This window comes from Tachyglossus aculeatus, chromosome 11, assembly GCF_015852505.1.
Source record: "Tachyglossus aculeatus isolate mTacAcu1 chromosome 11, mTacAcu1.pri, whole genome shotgun sequence".
Taxonomy (NCBI): Eukaryota; Metazoa; Chordata; class Mammalia; order Monotremata; family Tachyglossidae; genus Tachyglossus; species Tachyglossus aculeatus.
The window spans coordinates 32,680,162-32,697,494 of record NC_052076.1 but is presented as its reverse complement, the minus strand read 5'-3'; the positions used below and the strand labels follow the sequence as shown (position 1 = coordinate 32,697,494).

Sequence of the window (17,333 nt, the reverse complement as noted above, 5' to 3'; positions counted from 1 at the left end):
GTCAGCTATGTGACTTTGGACAAGTCACATAACTTCTCTGTGCCTCAGTTACCTCATCTGTAAAATGGGGATTAAGACTGTGATCCCCTCGTAACCTCCCCAGCGCTTAGAACAGTGCTTTGCACATAGTAAGCGCTTAATAAATGTCATTATTATTATTACTAATAATAATAAGAAATGAAGCTGGTTCCATCATCTAATTCAGACCCCACCCACGCTCCAGCTTCACCTGGGGATATGGGCCTGGGGGCTGTGGCAGACTGCACAGTATCTCCCTGCAATGTGCTAATTCTTCAGCCAAAAACTTCTTCAGCCTCTGAAGGTGAAGATGTCAGAGGCCTCTTGTGGGGGTGGGGGTGGGGGGCAAGGTTCTGCCCCCTCCCCCAACCAGCCCAGGACTTCAGTCCAATCGGGAGGGGGACACTACTCCAGGCTGGAAATTAGAGATCTGGGTTCTTGCCCTGGCTTTGCTTCTGGCTTGCTGTGTGACCTTGGGCCAGTCCCTGGCCCTCTCTGGGCCTAACCTGACTCCTACAACTGCTTTAATCCACAAGTGGCTTGAGTTGAGGAGGAGCTATAGGCCTTGTTCTTCAGGGAAACTGAAGCGGGGATGTTGTGGGGAAGGAATGCTAGACGGTCAAGGGGGAGGAGGATGGAGAGAGTGAGTTGACTTGGTCCACGCTCCAGCTGTTAAAGCGATGCTCTGAAGCCATGTGCGCGCACTCACACACACACTGGCATCTCAGTCTGGTCCTCTGGTTATTTGAAGTTGGGGAGAGCGGAGAGAGGGATCAATGCAGACGGAAAGCGGCAGTTGGCAGGGCCAAGGAACAGAGCGCGGAGGCCGACTTGGCCCAGCTCCAGGCCCGTGCTGTGTCCTCCGTCCGCTCCTCTTTCCTGCTCGTCCCATCAATCAGCAGAAGCGAGGCTGCCGAGACCTAATGCTGCGATTCCACTGCCCAGGGTAAATGACTTTTCGACTCTAACTCCTTGCCACAGCACCCCAGAACCTGCTTTTTCCTCTAAGTTAGGTGCCAGAGCTGACTTCAGGGGAGCAACCGAGGGCCTGGGGTGAGGTTGGGCCTCTGTCTCCTTTGCTCAGCAGGAATCACTGACCCATCCCTGGTGAAACCCCCAGGAGACCCAACTCTCCCTGTAGCCACCTCTGATCCTTGTACCCTCTCCCTCCATTACCTTCCTCAACCAATCAGTGGTATTTAGTGAAAACTTCCTCTGGGAGGAGCACTGGACTAAGTACTTGGGAGAGTACAGTAGAGTTAGTATCAATCAATCAGGGGTGTTTACTGAGCACTTACTGTGTATAGAGCATTGTTCTATGGGCTTGAAACAGCACACAGAGTAAGTAGACACAATCCCTGCCGACGAAGAGGTTACAATTACCTGTTGCCCTTCAGTTACCTCTGTCAGACCGCCATCTGGGGCACAACTTGTTAGGGCCAACCTCATCACAGCCTCCTCCCATCCCTCACTTCCTCAGTTTCCCACCTCACTTCCTCACAGCACCAATTTCCCGCTAAACCTAGGCAGATTGGTCCTGGGCAATCTGGAAGACTGTAATGGAGACATTGCCAAGGTGGTTGAATGGACCCACCCCCTCACATCCCTTGCTCTACCACTAGAAGGGCCCAGACTCCCTTTTTGGGATGGGTGGAGGACATAGTACTCCTCGCCAGGGCATGGATTTTCCCAGCCAAAGCTGCCAGAACAGAGATCCTCCTGTGGACAAGGAAAGACATCTGGTCTGGGTGTGTGGGCAGATAATGGGTTCTTGGAAAACTAAACTCAGGGCTTCTTCACTGAGCCCAGATGATAGTGGATAGAAGTCGGGCCTGGGAATCAGAAGGTCATGGGTTCTAATCCCTACTCTACCTCTTTTCTGCTCTGTGAATTTAGACGTCACTTGACTTCTCTGTGCCTGTTACCTCATCTGTAAAATGGGGTTTAAGACTGTGAACCCGATGTGAGAAAGGGACTGTGTCCAACCTGATTTTCTTGTATCCCCCAACCCAGTGTTTAGTACAGTGCCTGACACATAGTAAGCGCTTAATAAATACCACAATTGTTACTATTATGAAGGAGAGGTGCACAGAGGGCTGGTGTGGTCCTCTTGACTACTACTACTACTAATAATAATGATAGCATTTATTAAGCACTTACTTTGTGCAAAGCACTGTTCTAAGTACTAGGGAGGTTACAAGGTGATCAGGTTGTCCCACGGGGGCGGCTCACAGTCTTCATTCCCATTTTACAGATGAGGTAACATGCCCAGAGAAGTGAAGTGACTTGCCCAAAGTCACACAGCTGACAAGTGGTGGAGACAGGATTTGAACCCATGGCCTCTGACTTCAAAGCCCAGGCTCTTTCCACTGAGCCACGGACTAGTGCAGGCCAGCCTTGAACTCTGATGTCCAACATCTCCCTCTGGCACCTCTGGACTCCTCTGGCTGGTGGGCAGAGTTAGGCTGGGAATGTCATTTCTCCCTTGGGGTTGGAGGTCTCTAAACTCCCTTCCCTCCTCATGGGGCGGAATATGCCCTTGACTGTTTGCCTCCACCCTCAGAGAGATGGAAACTGTGATCCCAGGAAAACATTAATCCCCAAAAAACATGGTCTCCCTTTGCCTCCCACCGGTCACCCCCCCAACCCATCCAGCCCAGAACTCTGTCTCTGACAACATCCGGACGCTTCTGGGAATCAGAAGGACCTGGTTCTAATCCCTGCTCTGCCACTTGTCTGCTGTGTGATCTTGGGCAACTCCCTTCACTTCTCTATGCCTCAGTTTTCTCATCTGTAAAACGGGGATTAAAACTGTGAGCCCTATGTGGGACAGGGACCATATCTACGATTGTCTTGTACCTACCCCAGGGCTTAGTACAGTGCCTGGCACATAGTAAACACTTAACAAATACCATGTAGCTTGGAGGAATCATGCACTCATTACCTTCTTGGACACCCATCCTTGTGTTTGGGGATGGTGAGGGGATAATCCAACCCAACAATCCAGGCTAACCCCTCTAGGGACCCAATGAGTCAGTCACCCAAAAAGCAGTCCAAAACCTTTGGGAACCTATGGAGAGCTCTGAGCACTGGAGGACTGGACTTGCTAGTTCTGGGATCTGCAGTTCTAATGAGCGATGCCCTTCGCAACCCCCACTGGCTCATCCCTGGCTTTCCCAAGACCTACTGACCCCTACCACCTCACACCCAGGTTGGAAAATAACATTCCACCAAGGGGCTCCTAAGTGCGGGGGTGGGGGCTGACTGTTCAGAGATGGTAAGTGGAGGGGGGAAAGCTCTCTGTCTCTCAGGGTTGGGCTGACCAGAGGCAACCCAAGAGAGGGACGAGAAGGAGAATTTTGGGATGGCCTACCACGTCACCAGACTGTCCTCCTCAGCGAAAACTTTTCAGAATTTGGAAGTGAGGGGGCACATTTGGTCAGGGACTTGGATTTAGGATAAGAATTTGCTGTGGGAACCAGAGGGAAACTGGGGTGGGGGCGGGGGGAGATTTACAACCCAGCCCTAACCATGAAAAAGGAGAGCGCCTCCTGGAGGTGCATTTGAGAAGCATGTAGGCTGTGGGTGTGTTTCTCTCTACATTGGCAGGGACAGGATTTTAACGTGGGTGCGAAATGGGTCTGTTATATATAGGTGTGTTCATACTTCCGTGATTCATTGGTAGCTCTGTGTGAGCATATATCTGTATTGTGTATGTGTGCTATTTATTTATGTGCGCTGTTACACTGGTGAGTTTATATCTGTATATGCCTATGTCTGTCCTACTCTTATAGGCTGAATTTGATGGCGATCTGTGCTTCACACACATTTGAGGGCGTGTGTGTACTGTAGATTTCTACCCTCAGTTGTGTCTGTTTATGCACCTGTAATTTTGGGTTTGTCTCTGATTGTGTGTGGCTGTGAAGGTAGATGTTTCCATGTTTGAATGTGTGGGCAAGTGCCTGGGTGTGTTTTTGTGTCTGGGGGGGGTCTTTGGGTTGGCATGGTGAGAGCGGTGTGTGCTCTTCCATGCCTCTGAAACACCAGTCACTCAGAGGGTCCTCAGAGGCTGATACCGGGGGACACCCACTTCTCCACCCTTCTCTTTTCACCCTCTGCCTTAAAGGAAATATGGGGGGTAGGTTCGCCCAAGGGGCAGAGCTGAAAAGGACCCTGGTGCCCCAGCCCCTACCTGCAGGCGACTGGTGGCTCAGGTTGCAAATATCACCAGGGTGAGTTAGAAATAACTGATCCCTGCCGTGTTTGCCTATTACAGCCCCCACCCTGGCCACAGGACTCACAGGTGAAACCTTTTTGCTGGGGCTCAGTTTACTCATCTGTGGAATGGGCAAGCAGTCGGGCTGCACGGAGTGACAAGACAGGACCCCAATCTGCCTCAGTTTCCAGCCCCCCCTCCCCCAGTTTTCCCAGTGCACTTAGAGGGGACGCTTCCCCAACAGGACTTCTTCCTTACCCCCACCTCTCCTGCACCCCTGAACTGGTTCCAGACTGCTGGGGCTTGTCCAGGTGGGGAGCCAGGCCTGGGCCAGAAAGTCAACCCTTTCCTTCCTGAACTACAGTTCCTGGAGAAGGGAAGGGAGAAAGAATCTGGCCCAGGATTAGGCCAGAGTCACCAAGAGCTGTGGGGAGTTCCAGGCCCTGAGGATGTTGGAGTCCCTTGATAAAGGGAAAAGCTGGCAGGAAGCCAGGCCCCTGGAGAAACGGAAGTGGGGGGAAGGGGGAGGTGGAACACATATTTTTTCCTCGGGAGGAAACTGAGGCAGAGGGAGGTGAAGAGAAGAGACTAAGGCCATCCAGGGAGGCAAGCCAGGTCTGGGACCCAGGGCCTTCTCCTCTAGCAGCCCGCCCCGGAGAGTGTGGCTGGGACACATAGGACACATGGGTGTGCAGACATGTTCCAAGAAGCAGTGTAGCTCAGTGGAAAGAGCACGGGCTTTGGAGTCAGGGGTCATGGGTTCAAATCCTGACTCCGCCACTTGTCAGCTGTGTGACTTTGGGCAAGTCACTTAACTTCTCTGGGCCTCAGTTACCTCATCTGTAAAATGGGGATAAAGACTATGAGCCCCACGTGGGACAAACTGATCACCTTGTAACCTCCCCAGTGCTTAGAATGGTGCTTTGCACATAGTAAGCCCTTAATAAATACCATCACTATAATTATTATGTGCTAGGCTGACCCCCCCCCACCCATCTTCTCAGGTGGAAGACAGAGGGGTTAGGGATGGTCCTGTGGCCAGAATCCCTCTCCCGATGGAAAGGATGATTTGGGTGGAGGCCGATCTGCCCCCCGCCCTCACCCCACGCGGTGCCACGGGCTACGGGGGCGGGGGGAGCGGCCGCCTAGCCCAGCCCCGTCGACGACAGGAGCGGGAGTGGAGGAGAAGGAGGAGGAGGAGGAGGAGGAGGAGGAGGAGCCGCGGAGAGCTGGGCTGGGGAACGATAAGAGCGGGGCACGGAGTGAGGACGGCTGGGAGCGCGTTACAGCGGGGGAGAGGCGCTGCTGGACGGGCGGCCACAGGACAATCTCCCCGGGAGATTAGGGGCTATTTATGGCATGTCGCTGGTAACTCTCCTCCTGCTCCTGGACTCTTTCCACAAAGGTGAGACGGCGGGGTCGGGGATCGGTAGAACCGTGGATGTGGCTTGCTTATGCTAGACTTTAGGGTCCGGGGTGTCTTCCCCTTTCTGGAGGGTGGGGTGGGGGCGTTGTTAGGTTTGGAGGCGCAAATAGAGGGTTCCTGTCGCTTTCAGTGGTATTTTGGGGAAGGGGGCTTTCCGGTCTGCCAATTCTCCCATTCTGTCTCTTCTGATCCCCCCTCCCCCCAAACACACAGACACACACACACAAACACTCCCCGGGGATGGGGAGTGGGGAAATCTCCCCCAGCAAGTTTCTCCCCAGACCCCAGACCCGGAATTCTCCTCTCTGGGACCCGGGCACTGCCCCTCCTCCCATAGGGGCGAGAGCCTCCTCCTGGGAGGCCGCCGGGGTCCCGTCACGGCCGCTGGGCCAGATGGGGGCGGGAAGGCCCCGTCCCGGGGTTGGGGCAGGGGGCGGCGGCGGGAGTCAGGTGTCCGGCTGGTCCAGACCTGTAGCCCGGGTGAGGAAGGGGGAGGATGAGGGTGGGGGGCTATCCCGCGCCTTACACCGGGGGAGGGGGGCAGAGGAGTGTGTGTTGAAGGGGGGAGGGGTTGTCCGGTTCCTCCCGATGTCCAGCTCTGCAACTTTACCCCCTCGCCCCGGACTGGTGAACGCCCCCGACGCCTCTGAGGTTCGGCTTTGGGGTAAAAACAAAGACCGAGACGCCCCCTCTTCCCTTCCCCCACCCCGGAAAACGGGGGGCTGACGGTGAGGGGTGGGCGAGGCGAGACTCGGGCTGAGATGCCTTCTCTTGGTTGGGGGGGGGGGGCGGCAGGCTCAGTTTAACCCCTGCCCTCCTGCGCTGGGGGGGAGCGGGATGATGGAGAGGGGGGTCCGAGGGGAGGTCGGGGGCGGGGGGAGAGGGATGCCCTCTCCCCAATCCTCATCCGGGCTCCGGCGTCCCACGGCCCCCTTCCCTCCCTTTCCTCCCCGCAGGCAGGCTCGGGAGCTCGGCTTTAATTACATTAATATTAAAAATACATAAGCAGAGGAGAGGCGCCCCCCTCCTTTCCCCACCTCCCGTGTGTGCGAGCGAGCGAGTGTGTGTGTGTGTGTGTGCGTTCGTGCGTGTGTGACAGCAGCTGCCGGCGAGCCAAGCCCCCCCTTCCCCCCGCCACAGCCCCCTCCCCTCCATCGCGTCCCCGACCCCAGCCCCCAACGGGGCAGGACCGGACAACTGACCGCATCCGCCTGCCAAGGGGATCTGGGCGAGGGGAGGCGTCCAGAGCGCTCCCAGCTGGAACTTGAGGTTGAAGTTGGCCGGGCTCGGGTCCCCGGCCCCGCGGGGCTGACCCGACGGGGCGCCCACTTGGCCGGGGACAACTGGGATGGAGCCTCGTTTGGGAGCGCGCCCTTAGGGAATCTGGGGACCTGTTATAGCCCGGTGTGGGAAACGGGGGGCGGGTTTTTTTGGGGGGGGGGAGTCCTCACCCCGGACCCGGCAGGCTGTGGACGCTGGGCACTAGTCTGGGTAGGGGGAAGAGGGGGCTTTCAGGCCTCGGACGTCGAGTTTTTCTCGCAGCTACAGCGGAGTGAGGAGATGGGGGTTGTGGGGGTCCGCATCTGGAAGCCCCCGTTGAGCTTGGACTGGCGGGTTTCCCTGCCAACCAGGGGTAACCAGTGACACACTCTCTCTCTCTCTGTCTCTCTCTGTCTCTCTCTCTCTGTCTCTGTCTCTCGGGGGACAGGCTGGACAGGGGCAGCTAGCTAAAGAGTCACACTGCCCACCCCCCTGCCCCTGGGCCCTCCGGGCACCGGGTTTCTGCGGCGGAACGGAGTTCCGCTGAGCCGCCCAGCAAAGACCAGGAGGCCGGGGAAGTCCGGCCTCGGATCTCCCCCTGCCCCCCGGGGGCTCAGAGCGGAGCGGGGCCGGAGAGAGGGGTCGGTGTCTGCAGATGTCCCCTCCCTCCTTCCCCCGGACATCCCGCCGAGTCTCCCAGGCTGAGCTAGGCCGGGTCCCGCCCCGGGGCGACTCCCCAGAAGAGGCTCCGGATTTGCATGCAGGTTGGCGTGCAGATTTGCCTGCAGATTTGCATGCCCGCACGTGGCCCCGTCACCCTCCCGCTCTCGTTGTATGAAGCGAAGCCCCCACACCCGGGCTCCAGCCCCTCGCCTCGGGCGAGCAGGGGCCGTCGGCTGGGCTCTGAGCGCTGTCCGGGCCGAAGCCCCTGGCCGCCGGGACCCGAGAAGCCGCGGAGATGCGGCCGGCCGGCCTTAGAACGGCTTGGCAACGAGTTCCTCGCCCGGGAGACTTCCACACATGGGAGGGCCAGGAGAAAAGAACGCCGAACCTGCCGTCTCCGGGACCAACCCGGTTTAAAGACTGACGTGGGCGGGTGCCTTATCCGCAAGGCTGTTTTAAGGGAATCGATTATCCCCTCATCTCATGGGGGCCGGGAGCGGGGGGAACTGAAGCTTTCTTGGGAGCTTTCTCTGCTGCTGAGGGCTCCAAGAGGACCCAAACTCAACCCCTCCTCCTCCCCAACCATCCCAACCTTTACATCTTTCAGTTTCCCAACTAGTCCCCAGAGTCCCCTGCCCCACCACCACCTCTAGGTCTGCCCACAGAGTGGGCATCTCAGTGTAGAGTCCTTTGCATTCACCGAAGGAAGATTTGGGCTGGATGTTAATGGGGGCTTTGTGTGGCTACGTATATAGACACATATATATGTATGTGTGTGACAGATTGGCGGCAGAGGGAGGTACTGGGAATTATAGGGCTGTGTGTGTGTATGCGTGTGTTTTGAGGCTGGCAGTTCACCCATGGCTGATCATACCAGCTCAGCTGCCCCCAAAGCCACCAAATCCAGAGTCCAGCTTGTCCAGATCTAACACGGCCTGACACGCACGTTCGGACGCTTGGTTCTCCTGCCCCGTTCTGGGTGAAGAGTCCCAGGACCTGGATGGGGACTGGGGGCCCTCGGTATCCCCTCTCTCCCCCTCCAGGTTCCCTCCCCTCCCTTCCCCACGTGCAGCACCTGCGTCTCCCCATCCCCCCTGGGGTGGAAACGGTCATTGTCGGCTCTGGGAACCCTGATTGCATCACTAGGAAATCATCTGCATAGATTTGCATATTGTGTAGCAGGCTGTTCTGGTCTCCCCCCGCCCCCCAACTCCACCCTCTCCACAAACACACTTCCCCTCTCCCCCGAGGAAAGGACAGGGGTAGGCTCTGAAAGGCCATGGAAGGGAATGCCTCTGAGACCCCAGTCAAATTTTTTCCTAGGCCGAAGCCTAAGGAGAGGGAGATTGGGGGGGGAAAGGGGGAGGCATGGCCTCTTGGGATCTCAAGAGATCTCCGTGTGCTGGCCTTTTTGGGGGGCAGAGACCCAGCTCTGGCCATACCGCCAGGGTCGAGCTTTTGTGCTTTTTTGAGGGTGACCGCTGTTCCAGAATTCCCTGGGCCACTAGAGCCCTTTTGGACGCTCCTGTCGCAGGATTCAGTCTAGATGGGTAAGGGTCATTTCAGTCCGCGCCATCCCCCCTCTAATGCCGCTCTAGAAGAGAGACATCAGAGCTAGAGGGTTTAGAAGCACTGCTTGCCTGCAGGCCCCTGGTTGGGCCAGGGAGTGAGGGCTGGGTATGGTGCCCCAACCCCATTACACAGCTGTCCCCTTGCTGCTTTGGAGAAGGCGAGGGAGGGGCCTACAAACCCAGCGCCTCGCCCACCTTTCAGCTGCCCCTCTCATCCCTCCCTGCTCTCCGGAGACGTCATCCATTCCGACGGCCTTCAAGGTCACCACCTTCGTTAAGAACGAAGTTATTAAAATTCTCGCTGTCATGTATTTAGATAAAACTGATTCTGCAGAGGGATAAAAAAAGCAGCTTTGGGTTACAAATGTACACATGACGGAAGGTATAATTACCGCCAGCATGAAAGCTTCATCTGGGAACCACTGTGAGCCTGTACTTCCTTGTGGCTTTTTCAATACCCCTTCTCTGGCCAATCAATCAATCAATCAATCAATAATAATGGCATTTATTAAGCACTTACTATGTGCAAAGCACTGTTCTAAGCGCTGGGGAGGTTACAAGGTGATCAGGTTGTCCCACAGGGGGCTCACAATCTTCATCCCCATTTTGCAGATGAGGTACCTGAGGCACAGAGAAGTTAAGTGACTTGCCCAAAGTCACACAGCTGACAATTGGCAGATTCAAACCCATGACCTCTGACTCTAAAGACCGTGCTCTTTCCATTGAGCCGTGATGCTTCTCATGGTATTTATTAGAGCCAGTGCTCTGCACACAATAGGCAGGCAATAAATAGCTTTGATTGATGGATTGATTAAAGGCACTGTACTGGGCACCTGCTGTGTGAGAGCACCATACTGGGTACTTTTGTGCCAAACTGCTGTACTGGGCAACTGTGGGCAGATCATTGTACTGAGCCACTACTGAGTGCAGACTGGTGTACTGGATGCCTGCTGTCACTACTAGATCACCGTACTGAGCACCTATTTGGGGCAGAGCTCTGGACTGAGTGTCTGTTGTATTCAGAGCACTGAATGAGGAACCTACTGCATGTGCAGAGTATTTTACTGGATGCTTGGTCCCTGCCCTAGAGAAGTTTGCACTCTAATGGGGGAGGCAGGCAAACAGAGATTATTTACAGAAGAAGCAGGAGGAAGAACAAAGAAAAAACTTGTAATCTCTAGAGGATGAAGAGAATAGAAGGAGAAAGAATGAACATAGATCCAGATATCCATATGGGGTGTAGGGACAGCCAGGATTTATAACTTTGGTTTATGTGGGTCCTGTTCTCTGCACCCTGTCTAGACCTGCTTTCTTGAATCACCTCCATGTGCCGGGAGTGGGGTACAGTGAATTCCACCCCGTGAGAGCAGTGTGGTCTCAAGTCAGTCGATCAAGTGAATTTATTGAGTGCTTACTGTATGCAGAGCACTGTATTAAGCACTTGGGAGAGTAATAATAATAGTGGTATTTATTAAGTGCTTACTATGTGCCAGGCACTGTTCTAAGCCCCTGGGGTAGATACAAGCAAATAAGGTTGGAAACAGTCCTTGTCCCACGTGGGGCTTACAGTCTCCATCCCCATTTTATAGATGAGGTACCTAAGGCCCAGAGAAATGAAGTGACTTGCCCAAGGTCACACAGCAGATAAGTGGCAGAGCAGACTCCCAGGCCTGTGCTCTATCCACTCCATCGTACTCTGAGAGACAATAAACAGACACATCTCCCACCCACAGTGAGTTTACAGTCTAGAGGTGGAGACAGACATTAATAAAAATAAATAAATTACAGCTATGTACATAAGTGTTGTGGGGCTGGGAGGGCTTGAGGTGATGAGAGCAAGAGGAAGCCAAGGGGTCTCTAGCAGGGAGTGGGGGCTTCCTTCATGACCATTCACTCATTCATTCATTCAATCATATTTATTGAGCACTTACTGTGTGCAAAGCACTGTATTAAGCTCTTGGGAGAGTACAATATAACAACAAACAGGCACATTCCTGCCCACAACGAGCTCATAGTCGAGAGGGGGAGACAGCCATTAATATAAATAGATAAATAGATAGCTACGTAAATTACAGATATATACATATGTGATGTGGGGATGGGAGAGAGGGTGAATGAAGGAGCAAGTAAGAGCAGCGAGGAAGGGAGTGGGGAAGAGGAGAGAAAGGCTTAGTCAGGGAAGGCTTCTTGGAGGAGATGACCATTCCTGTTCTTCTCCGACAGCCCTGAAGGATCTCTCTTACTGCTGAGTTGCACCTATTTCTAGGGTGTGGTCCATCCTGCTGGGTTGCAGCTGTGCAAGGGTGGGTAACAGTTACTCAGATTCATTGTTGTCTGTCTCCCCCTTCTAGACTGTGAGCCCGTTGCTGGGTAGGGACCGTCTCTATATGTTGCCGACTTGTACTTCCCAAGCGCTTAGTACAGTGCCCTGCACACAGTAAGCACTCAATAAATATAATTGAATGAATGACTGAATGAACCAAGATGAGGAGATTTAATGGGCATAGAGTAACCTTGATGGTCTGGGCATATGTCTGATTATGGAATTTAATTTGATCTTATTCTCTGCCAAGCACTGGGCCAAGTGCTAGGTCACTGTGGGCAGGGGACGTGTCTACTAACTCTGTTATATTGTACTATCCCAAGTGCTTAGTACAGTGCTATGCAGAGAGTAAGCAATCAGTAAATATGATTGATTGATTGCTGGGATAGCTATAAGGGCGTCAGGGCAGACATAGACTCTTTCTTACATGGGGCTCCCAGGCTAAGAAGGAGGGAGACCAGGTATCTTATCCCCATTTTACCAATGACTCTAAAGCCAAGAGAAGTTAAGTGGCTTGCCCAAGGTCACACAGCAGGCTAGCGATAGAACTGCTATTGAGCTCTGGGTCTTCTGATTACCAGTCCAATCTTTTTCGACCAAGTCATACCGACTCCCTTTTTAAAAAAAAATGGTATTTGTTAAGCACTTACTTTGTGACATGCACTGAACTAGGTGCTGGAGTAGATGTAAGTTGATTTAGGTTGGACACAGTCCCTGTCCCACAGGGGGCTCACAGTCTTAATACCCATTTTACAGATGATGATGATGATGATGGTATTTGTTAAGTGCTTACTATGTGTAAAGCACTGTTCTAAGTGCTGGGGAGGTTACAAGGTGATCAGGTTGTCCCCCAGGGGGCTCACCTTTTTAATCCCCATTTTACAGATAAGGTAACTGAGGCACAGAGAAGCTAAGTGACTTCACAGCAGACAAGTAACAGAGCTGGGATTAGAACCCAGGTCCTTCTGGCTCCCAGGCCCGGGCTCTAGCCACTTGACCACACTACTTCACACTCCTTTGCGGAAAGGGTGTGTATGGCTGCTGTATTAGACTGTAAGTTCTTCATATCCAGTTGGGAGTGACATTGGGTCGTGGCGAAAGGAGGGAGGAAGATTGGGTCTCCATTGACTATGGTGCCAGTTGGGGCCCATTGCCTTGATGCCCCACATGAAATCAAGAACTGGAATTGTGTGGCGTCCAGCTCAGAGTGCTCGTATCCCTGGGGGATTGGGAACTGGGATGCCCAAGGGGTAAAGGGGCAGAGAGAAAACTGTCTCAGGCCCTTCCTTGAAATTGGGCCCCAGTTCACCCAGACCAGTAGAGCCTTGCTCAGCTGACTTCAATGCCCTGCCTCATCAATCAGTCAATCAATCAATTGCATTTATTGAGCACTTACTGTATGCAGAGCACTGTTCTAAGCACTTGGGAGAGGATAATATAGCAGATAGACATGTTCCCTGCCCACAACAAGCTTACAATCTAGAGGTCTAATCCAAGTAGACCCTTCCTACTTACCTCTGTGGCAAATCCTCAATCAGTCAATGGTATTTATTGAGCGCTTTCCGTGTGCAGAGCACCATACGAAGCTCCAAGGAGAGTACAGTGAAGTAAGGAGACATGATCCTTGCTCTCAAGGAGCTACAGTCTGGGGCCTGAGGGAAGGCAGACACTAAAATAAATTATAGGTACGGGAAGTAACTGAACTGAAAGAAAGGTACATAAGTGTGATGGGGGTTGGAGGTGCAGTGAGTACCTAAGTGTTTAGCAGGTAAAGACTCAAGTGATCTCAGAGCCATCTTGTCCTCTCCCCAGAGCCAAAGCCCTTTGACATTGGACCTGAGATCCCAGAAAGGGTGGTGATGGCCATCTTACTGACTGCAGGCTTTCCCCCAGTCCCAGGATCATCATCATCATCATCATCAATCATATTTATTGAGCACTTACTATGTGCAGAGCACTGTACTAAGTGCTTGGGAAGTACAAATTGGCAACATATAGAGACATTCCCTACCCAACAGTGGGCTCACAGTCTAAAAGGGGGTGACAGAGAACAAAACCAAACATACTAACAAAATAAAATAAATAGAATAGATATGTACAAGTAAAATAAATAAATGAATAGAGTAATAAATATGTGCAAACATATATACATATATACAGGTGCTGTGGAGAAGGGAAGGAGGTAAGATGGGGAGGATGGAGAGGGGGACGAGGGGGAGAGGAAGGAAGGGGCTCCGTCTGGGAAGGCCTCCTGGAGGAGGTGAGCTCTCAGCAGGGCCTTGAAGGGAGGAAGAGAGCTAGCTTGGCGGATGGGCAGAGGGAGGGCATTCCAGGCCCGGGGGATGATGTGGGCCGGGGGTCGATGGCGGGACAGGCGAGAACGAGGTACGGTGAGGAGATTAGCGGTGGAGGAGCGGAGGGTGCGGGCTGGGCTGTAGAAGGAGAGAAGGGAGGTGAGGTAGGAGGGGGCGAGGTGATGGAGAGCCTTGAAGCCGAGGGTGAGGAGTTTCTGCCTGATGTGCAGGATAAGCCATCTGGCCCAAGCGGACTTAATGTCCAGGACCCAGAGAGCGCAAACCTAGGTGCTTACAATCCCCAGGCATCAATCAATCAATTAATCAATGGTATTGAGTACTTACCTATGCAGAGCACTGTATTAAGCACTTGTGAGAGAACAATACAGCAGCTTTGATAGACTCATTCCGTGCCCCCAAGGAGCACTGTGTGAAAACAGCTTGGCCTAGAGGATAGAGGATGGGCCTCGGAGTCAGAAGGATCTGGGTTCTAATCCAGGCTCCCCAACTGGTGAGCTGGGTGACTTTGAGCTAGTCACTTCACTTCTCTGTGCCTCAGTTAATCCATCTGTAAAATGGGGATTAAGACTGTGAGCCCCATGTGGGGCTCCTGATTAGCTAACCTGACTAGCTTGTATCTACCCAGTGCTAAGTATGTGCCTAGCATATTGTAAATGCTTAAGAGATACCATTTTTTAAAAAGCCACGTTCTAGAGTCTAAAGACCTCTCCCAGGCCCTTCTTCGTCCCTCTCCCTTTCCCCTCCCCAACATCCCCCCCCCACCACCCTGCTAACGAAACCAGCCCCGAAAGAGGAAACAAGCGGAGTAGGGAATAAGGGTGCCTTTGGGTCACAGGAGAGATGGATTTTCAATGGAAAATGGAAGTTGTAGGGCGGTTGTTATGCACTGGACATCTAGTTAAATCCACTTAAGCTCCTTTACCATTTAACGTTGAGCTCTTAGCCTAATGCTGTGTTTCATAAAACAGGCCCCAAATCGCTAGGAGATTAAAAAATGTAGAAAGAGTGCGGCAATATTTTAAACCTGAAATCATCGGTCCCGGCATCTGGCCCACTGCAGGAATCACCCATGGCTACGGTGTTCGCGCCTGCCCACTCCTCTGCCTAGGCCCCACCTCTGGAACTGGAATTCAGAAGAGCTGGATTCTGATCCTGACTCCACCACAGACTGGCTGTGTGACTTCAGGCATGTCGCACAATTTGATCTCTCTTGGCCTTAGCGGCCGCATCCTTCTTATTATTAGTAGTAATAATACTAATAGCAATGATAATTGTTAAGCACTTACTATGCTCCAAGCACAGTACTAAATGCTGGGGTAGATACCATTAGTATAATAATAACAATAATAATAATGCTATTTGTTAAGCGCTATCAATCAATCAATCAATCAATCGTATTGAGCATTTACTGTGTGCAGAGCACTGTACTAAGCGCTTGGGAAGCACAAGATGGCAACATATAGAGACAGTCCCTACCCAACAGTGGGCTCACAGTCTAAAAGGGGGAGACAGAGAACAAAACCAAACATACTAACAAAATAAAATAAATAGAATAGATATGTACAAGTAAAATAAATAAATAAATAAATAGAGTAATAAATATGTACAGACATATATACATATACACAGGTAAACACCCTTGAACTGATGAAATATCATTAATATGATTATCATTAATATCATTAAAATTAAAACTACGAAACAGAAACATAATCAATTTGTCATTGTTACTAGATCAGAGAGCACACTGCAAGTTAACGATCTCTAGATTTAGTTCCTCTGCTCCAGGAACTGAAGGTAGTTTGGCAATTTGGGTATTGAGTTAAGGGTTGGATTCTGGAGATGACGGGAAGGAAGAGCAGACGGAACTTCGTGACAGAATGAAAGGAAAGGAGGAGTCAAGGGTTATGCCAAGGGTTGGCTTGAGAGATGGGGAGAAGGGTGATGCTTTGTACCGTGATGGGAATGCTTCGCACATAGCAAGCACTTAACAAATACCACCATTATTATTACTATTATTATTAAACTTCGATGGAGGAGAGAGGCTCTGCCACTTGTCTGCCATGTGGCCTTAAGGAAATCACTTCACTTCTGTGTGTCTCAGTTATCTCACTGGTCTAATGGGGATTAAAACTGTGAATCCCATGTCGGAAGCACTGTTCTACTATAGCATCTCCACCATCACCAGCACTAGCCAATGCCCTGCTATCCTTGCCCCAGCAGTTCTCAGACACCCAGGGGCCCCACTGGGGTCTGGGGAGAATGTGTGGCCTAGTAGAAAGAGTTTGGGGCTGGGAGTCAGGAGGCTTGGTTCCTAATCCCAAACCTCCTTCTGTATGACTTTATTTCAGTCACCTAACATTTCTGGACCTCTGTTTTCTCAGCTGTAAAATGGGAAAAGATCCCTGCTGTCCCCTTCTCTCTTAGGTTGTGAGTCAGAGTGGAACAGGGACAAGTTCTGATCTGATTATCTAGCAACTGCCCCAGTGCTCGGCACAGTGTTAGCATAGTAAGCACTTATTAGCCACCATGGCTAATTGAGGGATTGGGGAACAGTGGGTATGGAGGTCACATTGGGTGTCATGGACTGTAAAGGGATAAACCTTGCAGGAAATAAGTAAGTATGGGGTAGGATCAAAATGATAATAATAATAATAATACTGGTACTTAATGCTTACTATACGCCAAGCACTGTTCTAAGTAGATACAAATTAATCAGATTGGACAGTCCCTGTCTCACATGGAGCTCACACTCTTAATCCCTATTTTACAGATGTGGGAACTGAAGTACAGAGAAGTTAAGTGACTTTCCTAAGGTCACACAGCAAACAAGTGGTGGAGCCAGAACTAGAACCCAGGTCCTTCTGACGCCTAGGCCTGTGCTCTATTCACTAGGCCACACTACTTCTCAAATAATTAGTTTGGACAATCCCTGTTCCACTTGGGGCTCACAGTCTTCATTCCCATTTTTCAGAGGAGAAAACTGAGGCACCAAGGTGTTAAGTGAGTTGCCCAAGGTCACACAGCAGACAAGTGGCAGAGCTGGGATTAGAATTCAGGTCTTCTGACTCCAAAAGCCCATGCTCTAACCACTAGACAATTCTGCTTCTCAAGCCCAGGGAGGCTAAACAACTGATCAAAGTCCTCACTGGCCTCTGGGGTCAGGGCAGAGCTCCTGATGACCTTGAACCCTGATCTAGGCCTTGGATGGCTGTTGGTAATAGTAATACTATCTGTGGTATTTGTTCAGTCCTTTCTATGTACCAAGCATTGTATGAAGCAATGAGGGAGATACAAAGTAATCAGATGGGACACAGGCTGCATCTCCCGCCTGTCTTGGAGGAGGGGGCAAGGACCAAGGAAAGTGAAGTTCAGGCCTCCCAGATCCAAGAATGACAGGTGCCACGCACCGGTTAAACACGGACCCCACGGACGTGCAGGATGCTCTTGTTTTACACCTGCGGGTGCTAGTCTGACCTGCCAGAGGGCTGTCAGATAGGTAAGCAGGAATGAATGGTTTGTCTAATCCTCCCCGCACCCC

At 52.1% G+C, this 17,333-nt stretch overlaps 1 protein-coding gene across 3 annotated transcripts in view; it reads left to right on the top strand.

The window, feature by feature from the left end:
* Positions 1-5,552: 5,552 nt before the first annotated feature.
* DSCAML1 (DS cell adhesion molecule like 1) overlaps positions 5,553-17,333 on the top strand; it is a 244,631-nt gene continuing 232,850 nt past the window's right edge. For all 3 annotated transcript variants that reach the window (XM_038754515.1, XM_038754516.1, XM_038754517.1), the window contains exon 1: positions 5,553-5,639. In XM_038754515.1, the coding sequence (XP_038610443.1) occupies positions 5,594-5,639 (46 nt within the window). In that variant the 5' untranslated portion in view covers positions 5,553-5,593. The remainder of the gene's footprint in view (positions 5,640-17,333) is intronic.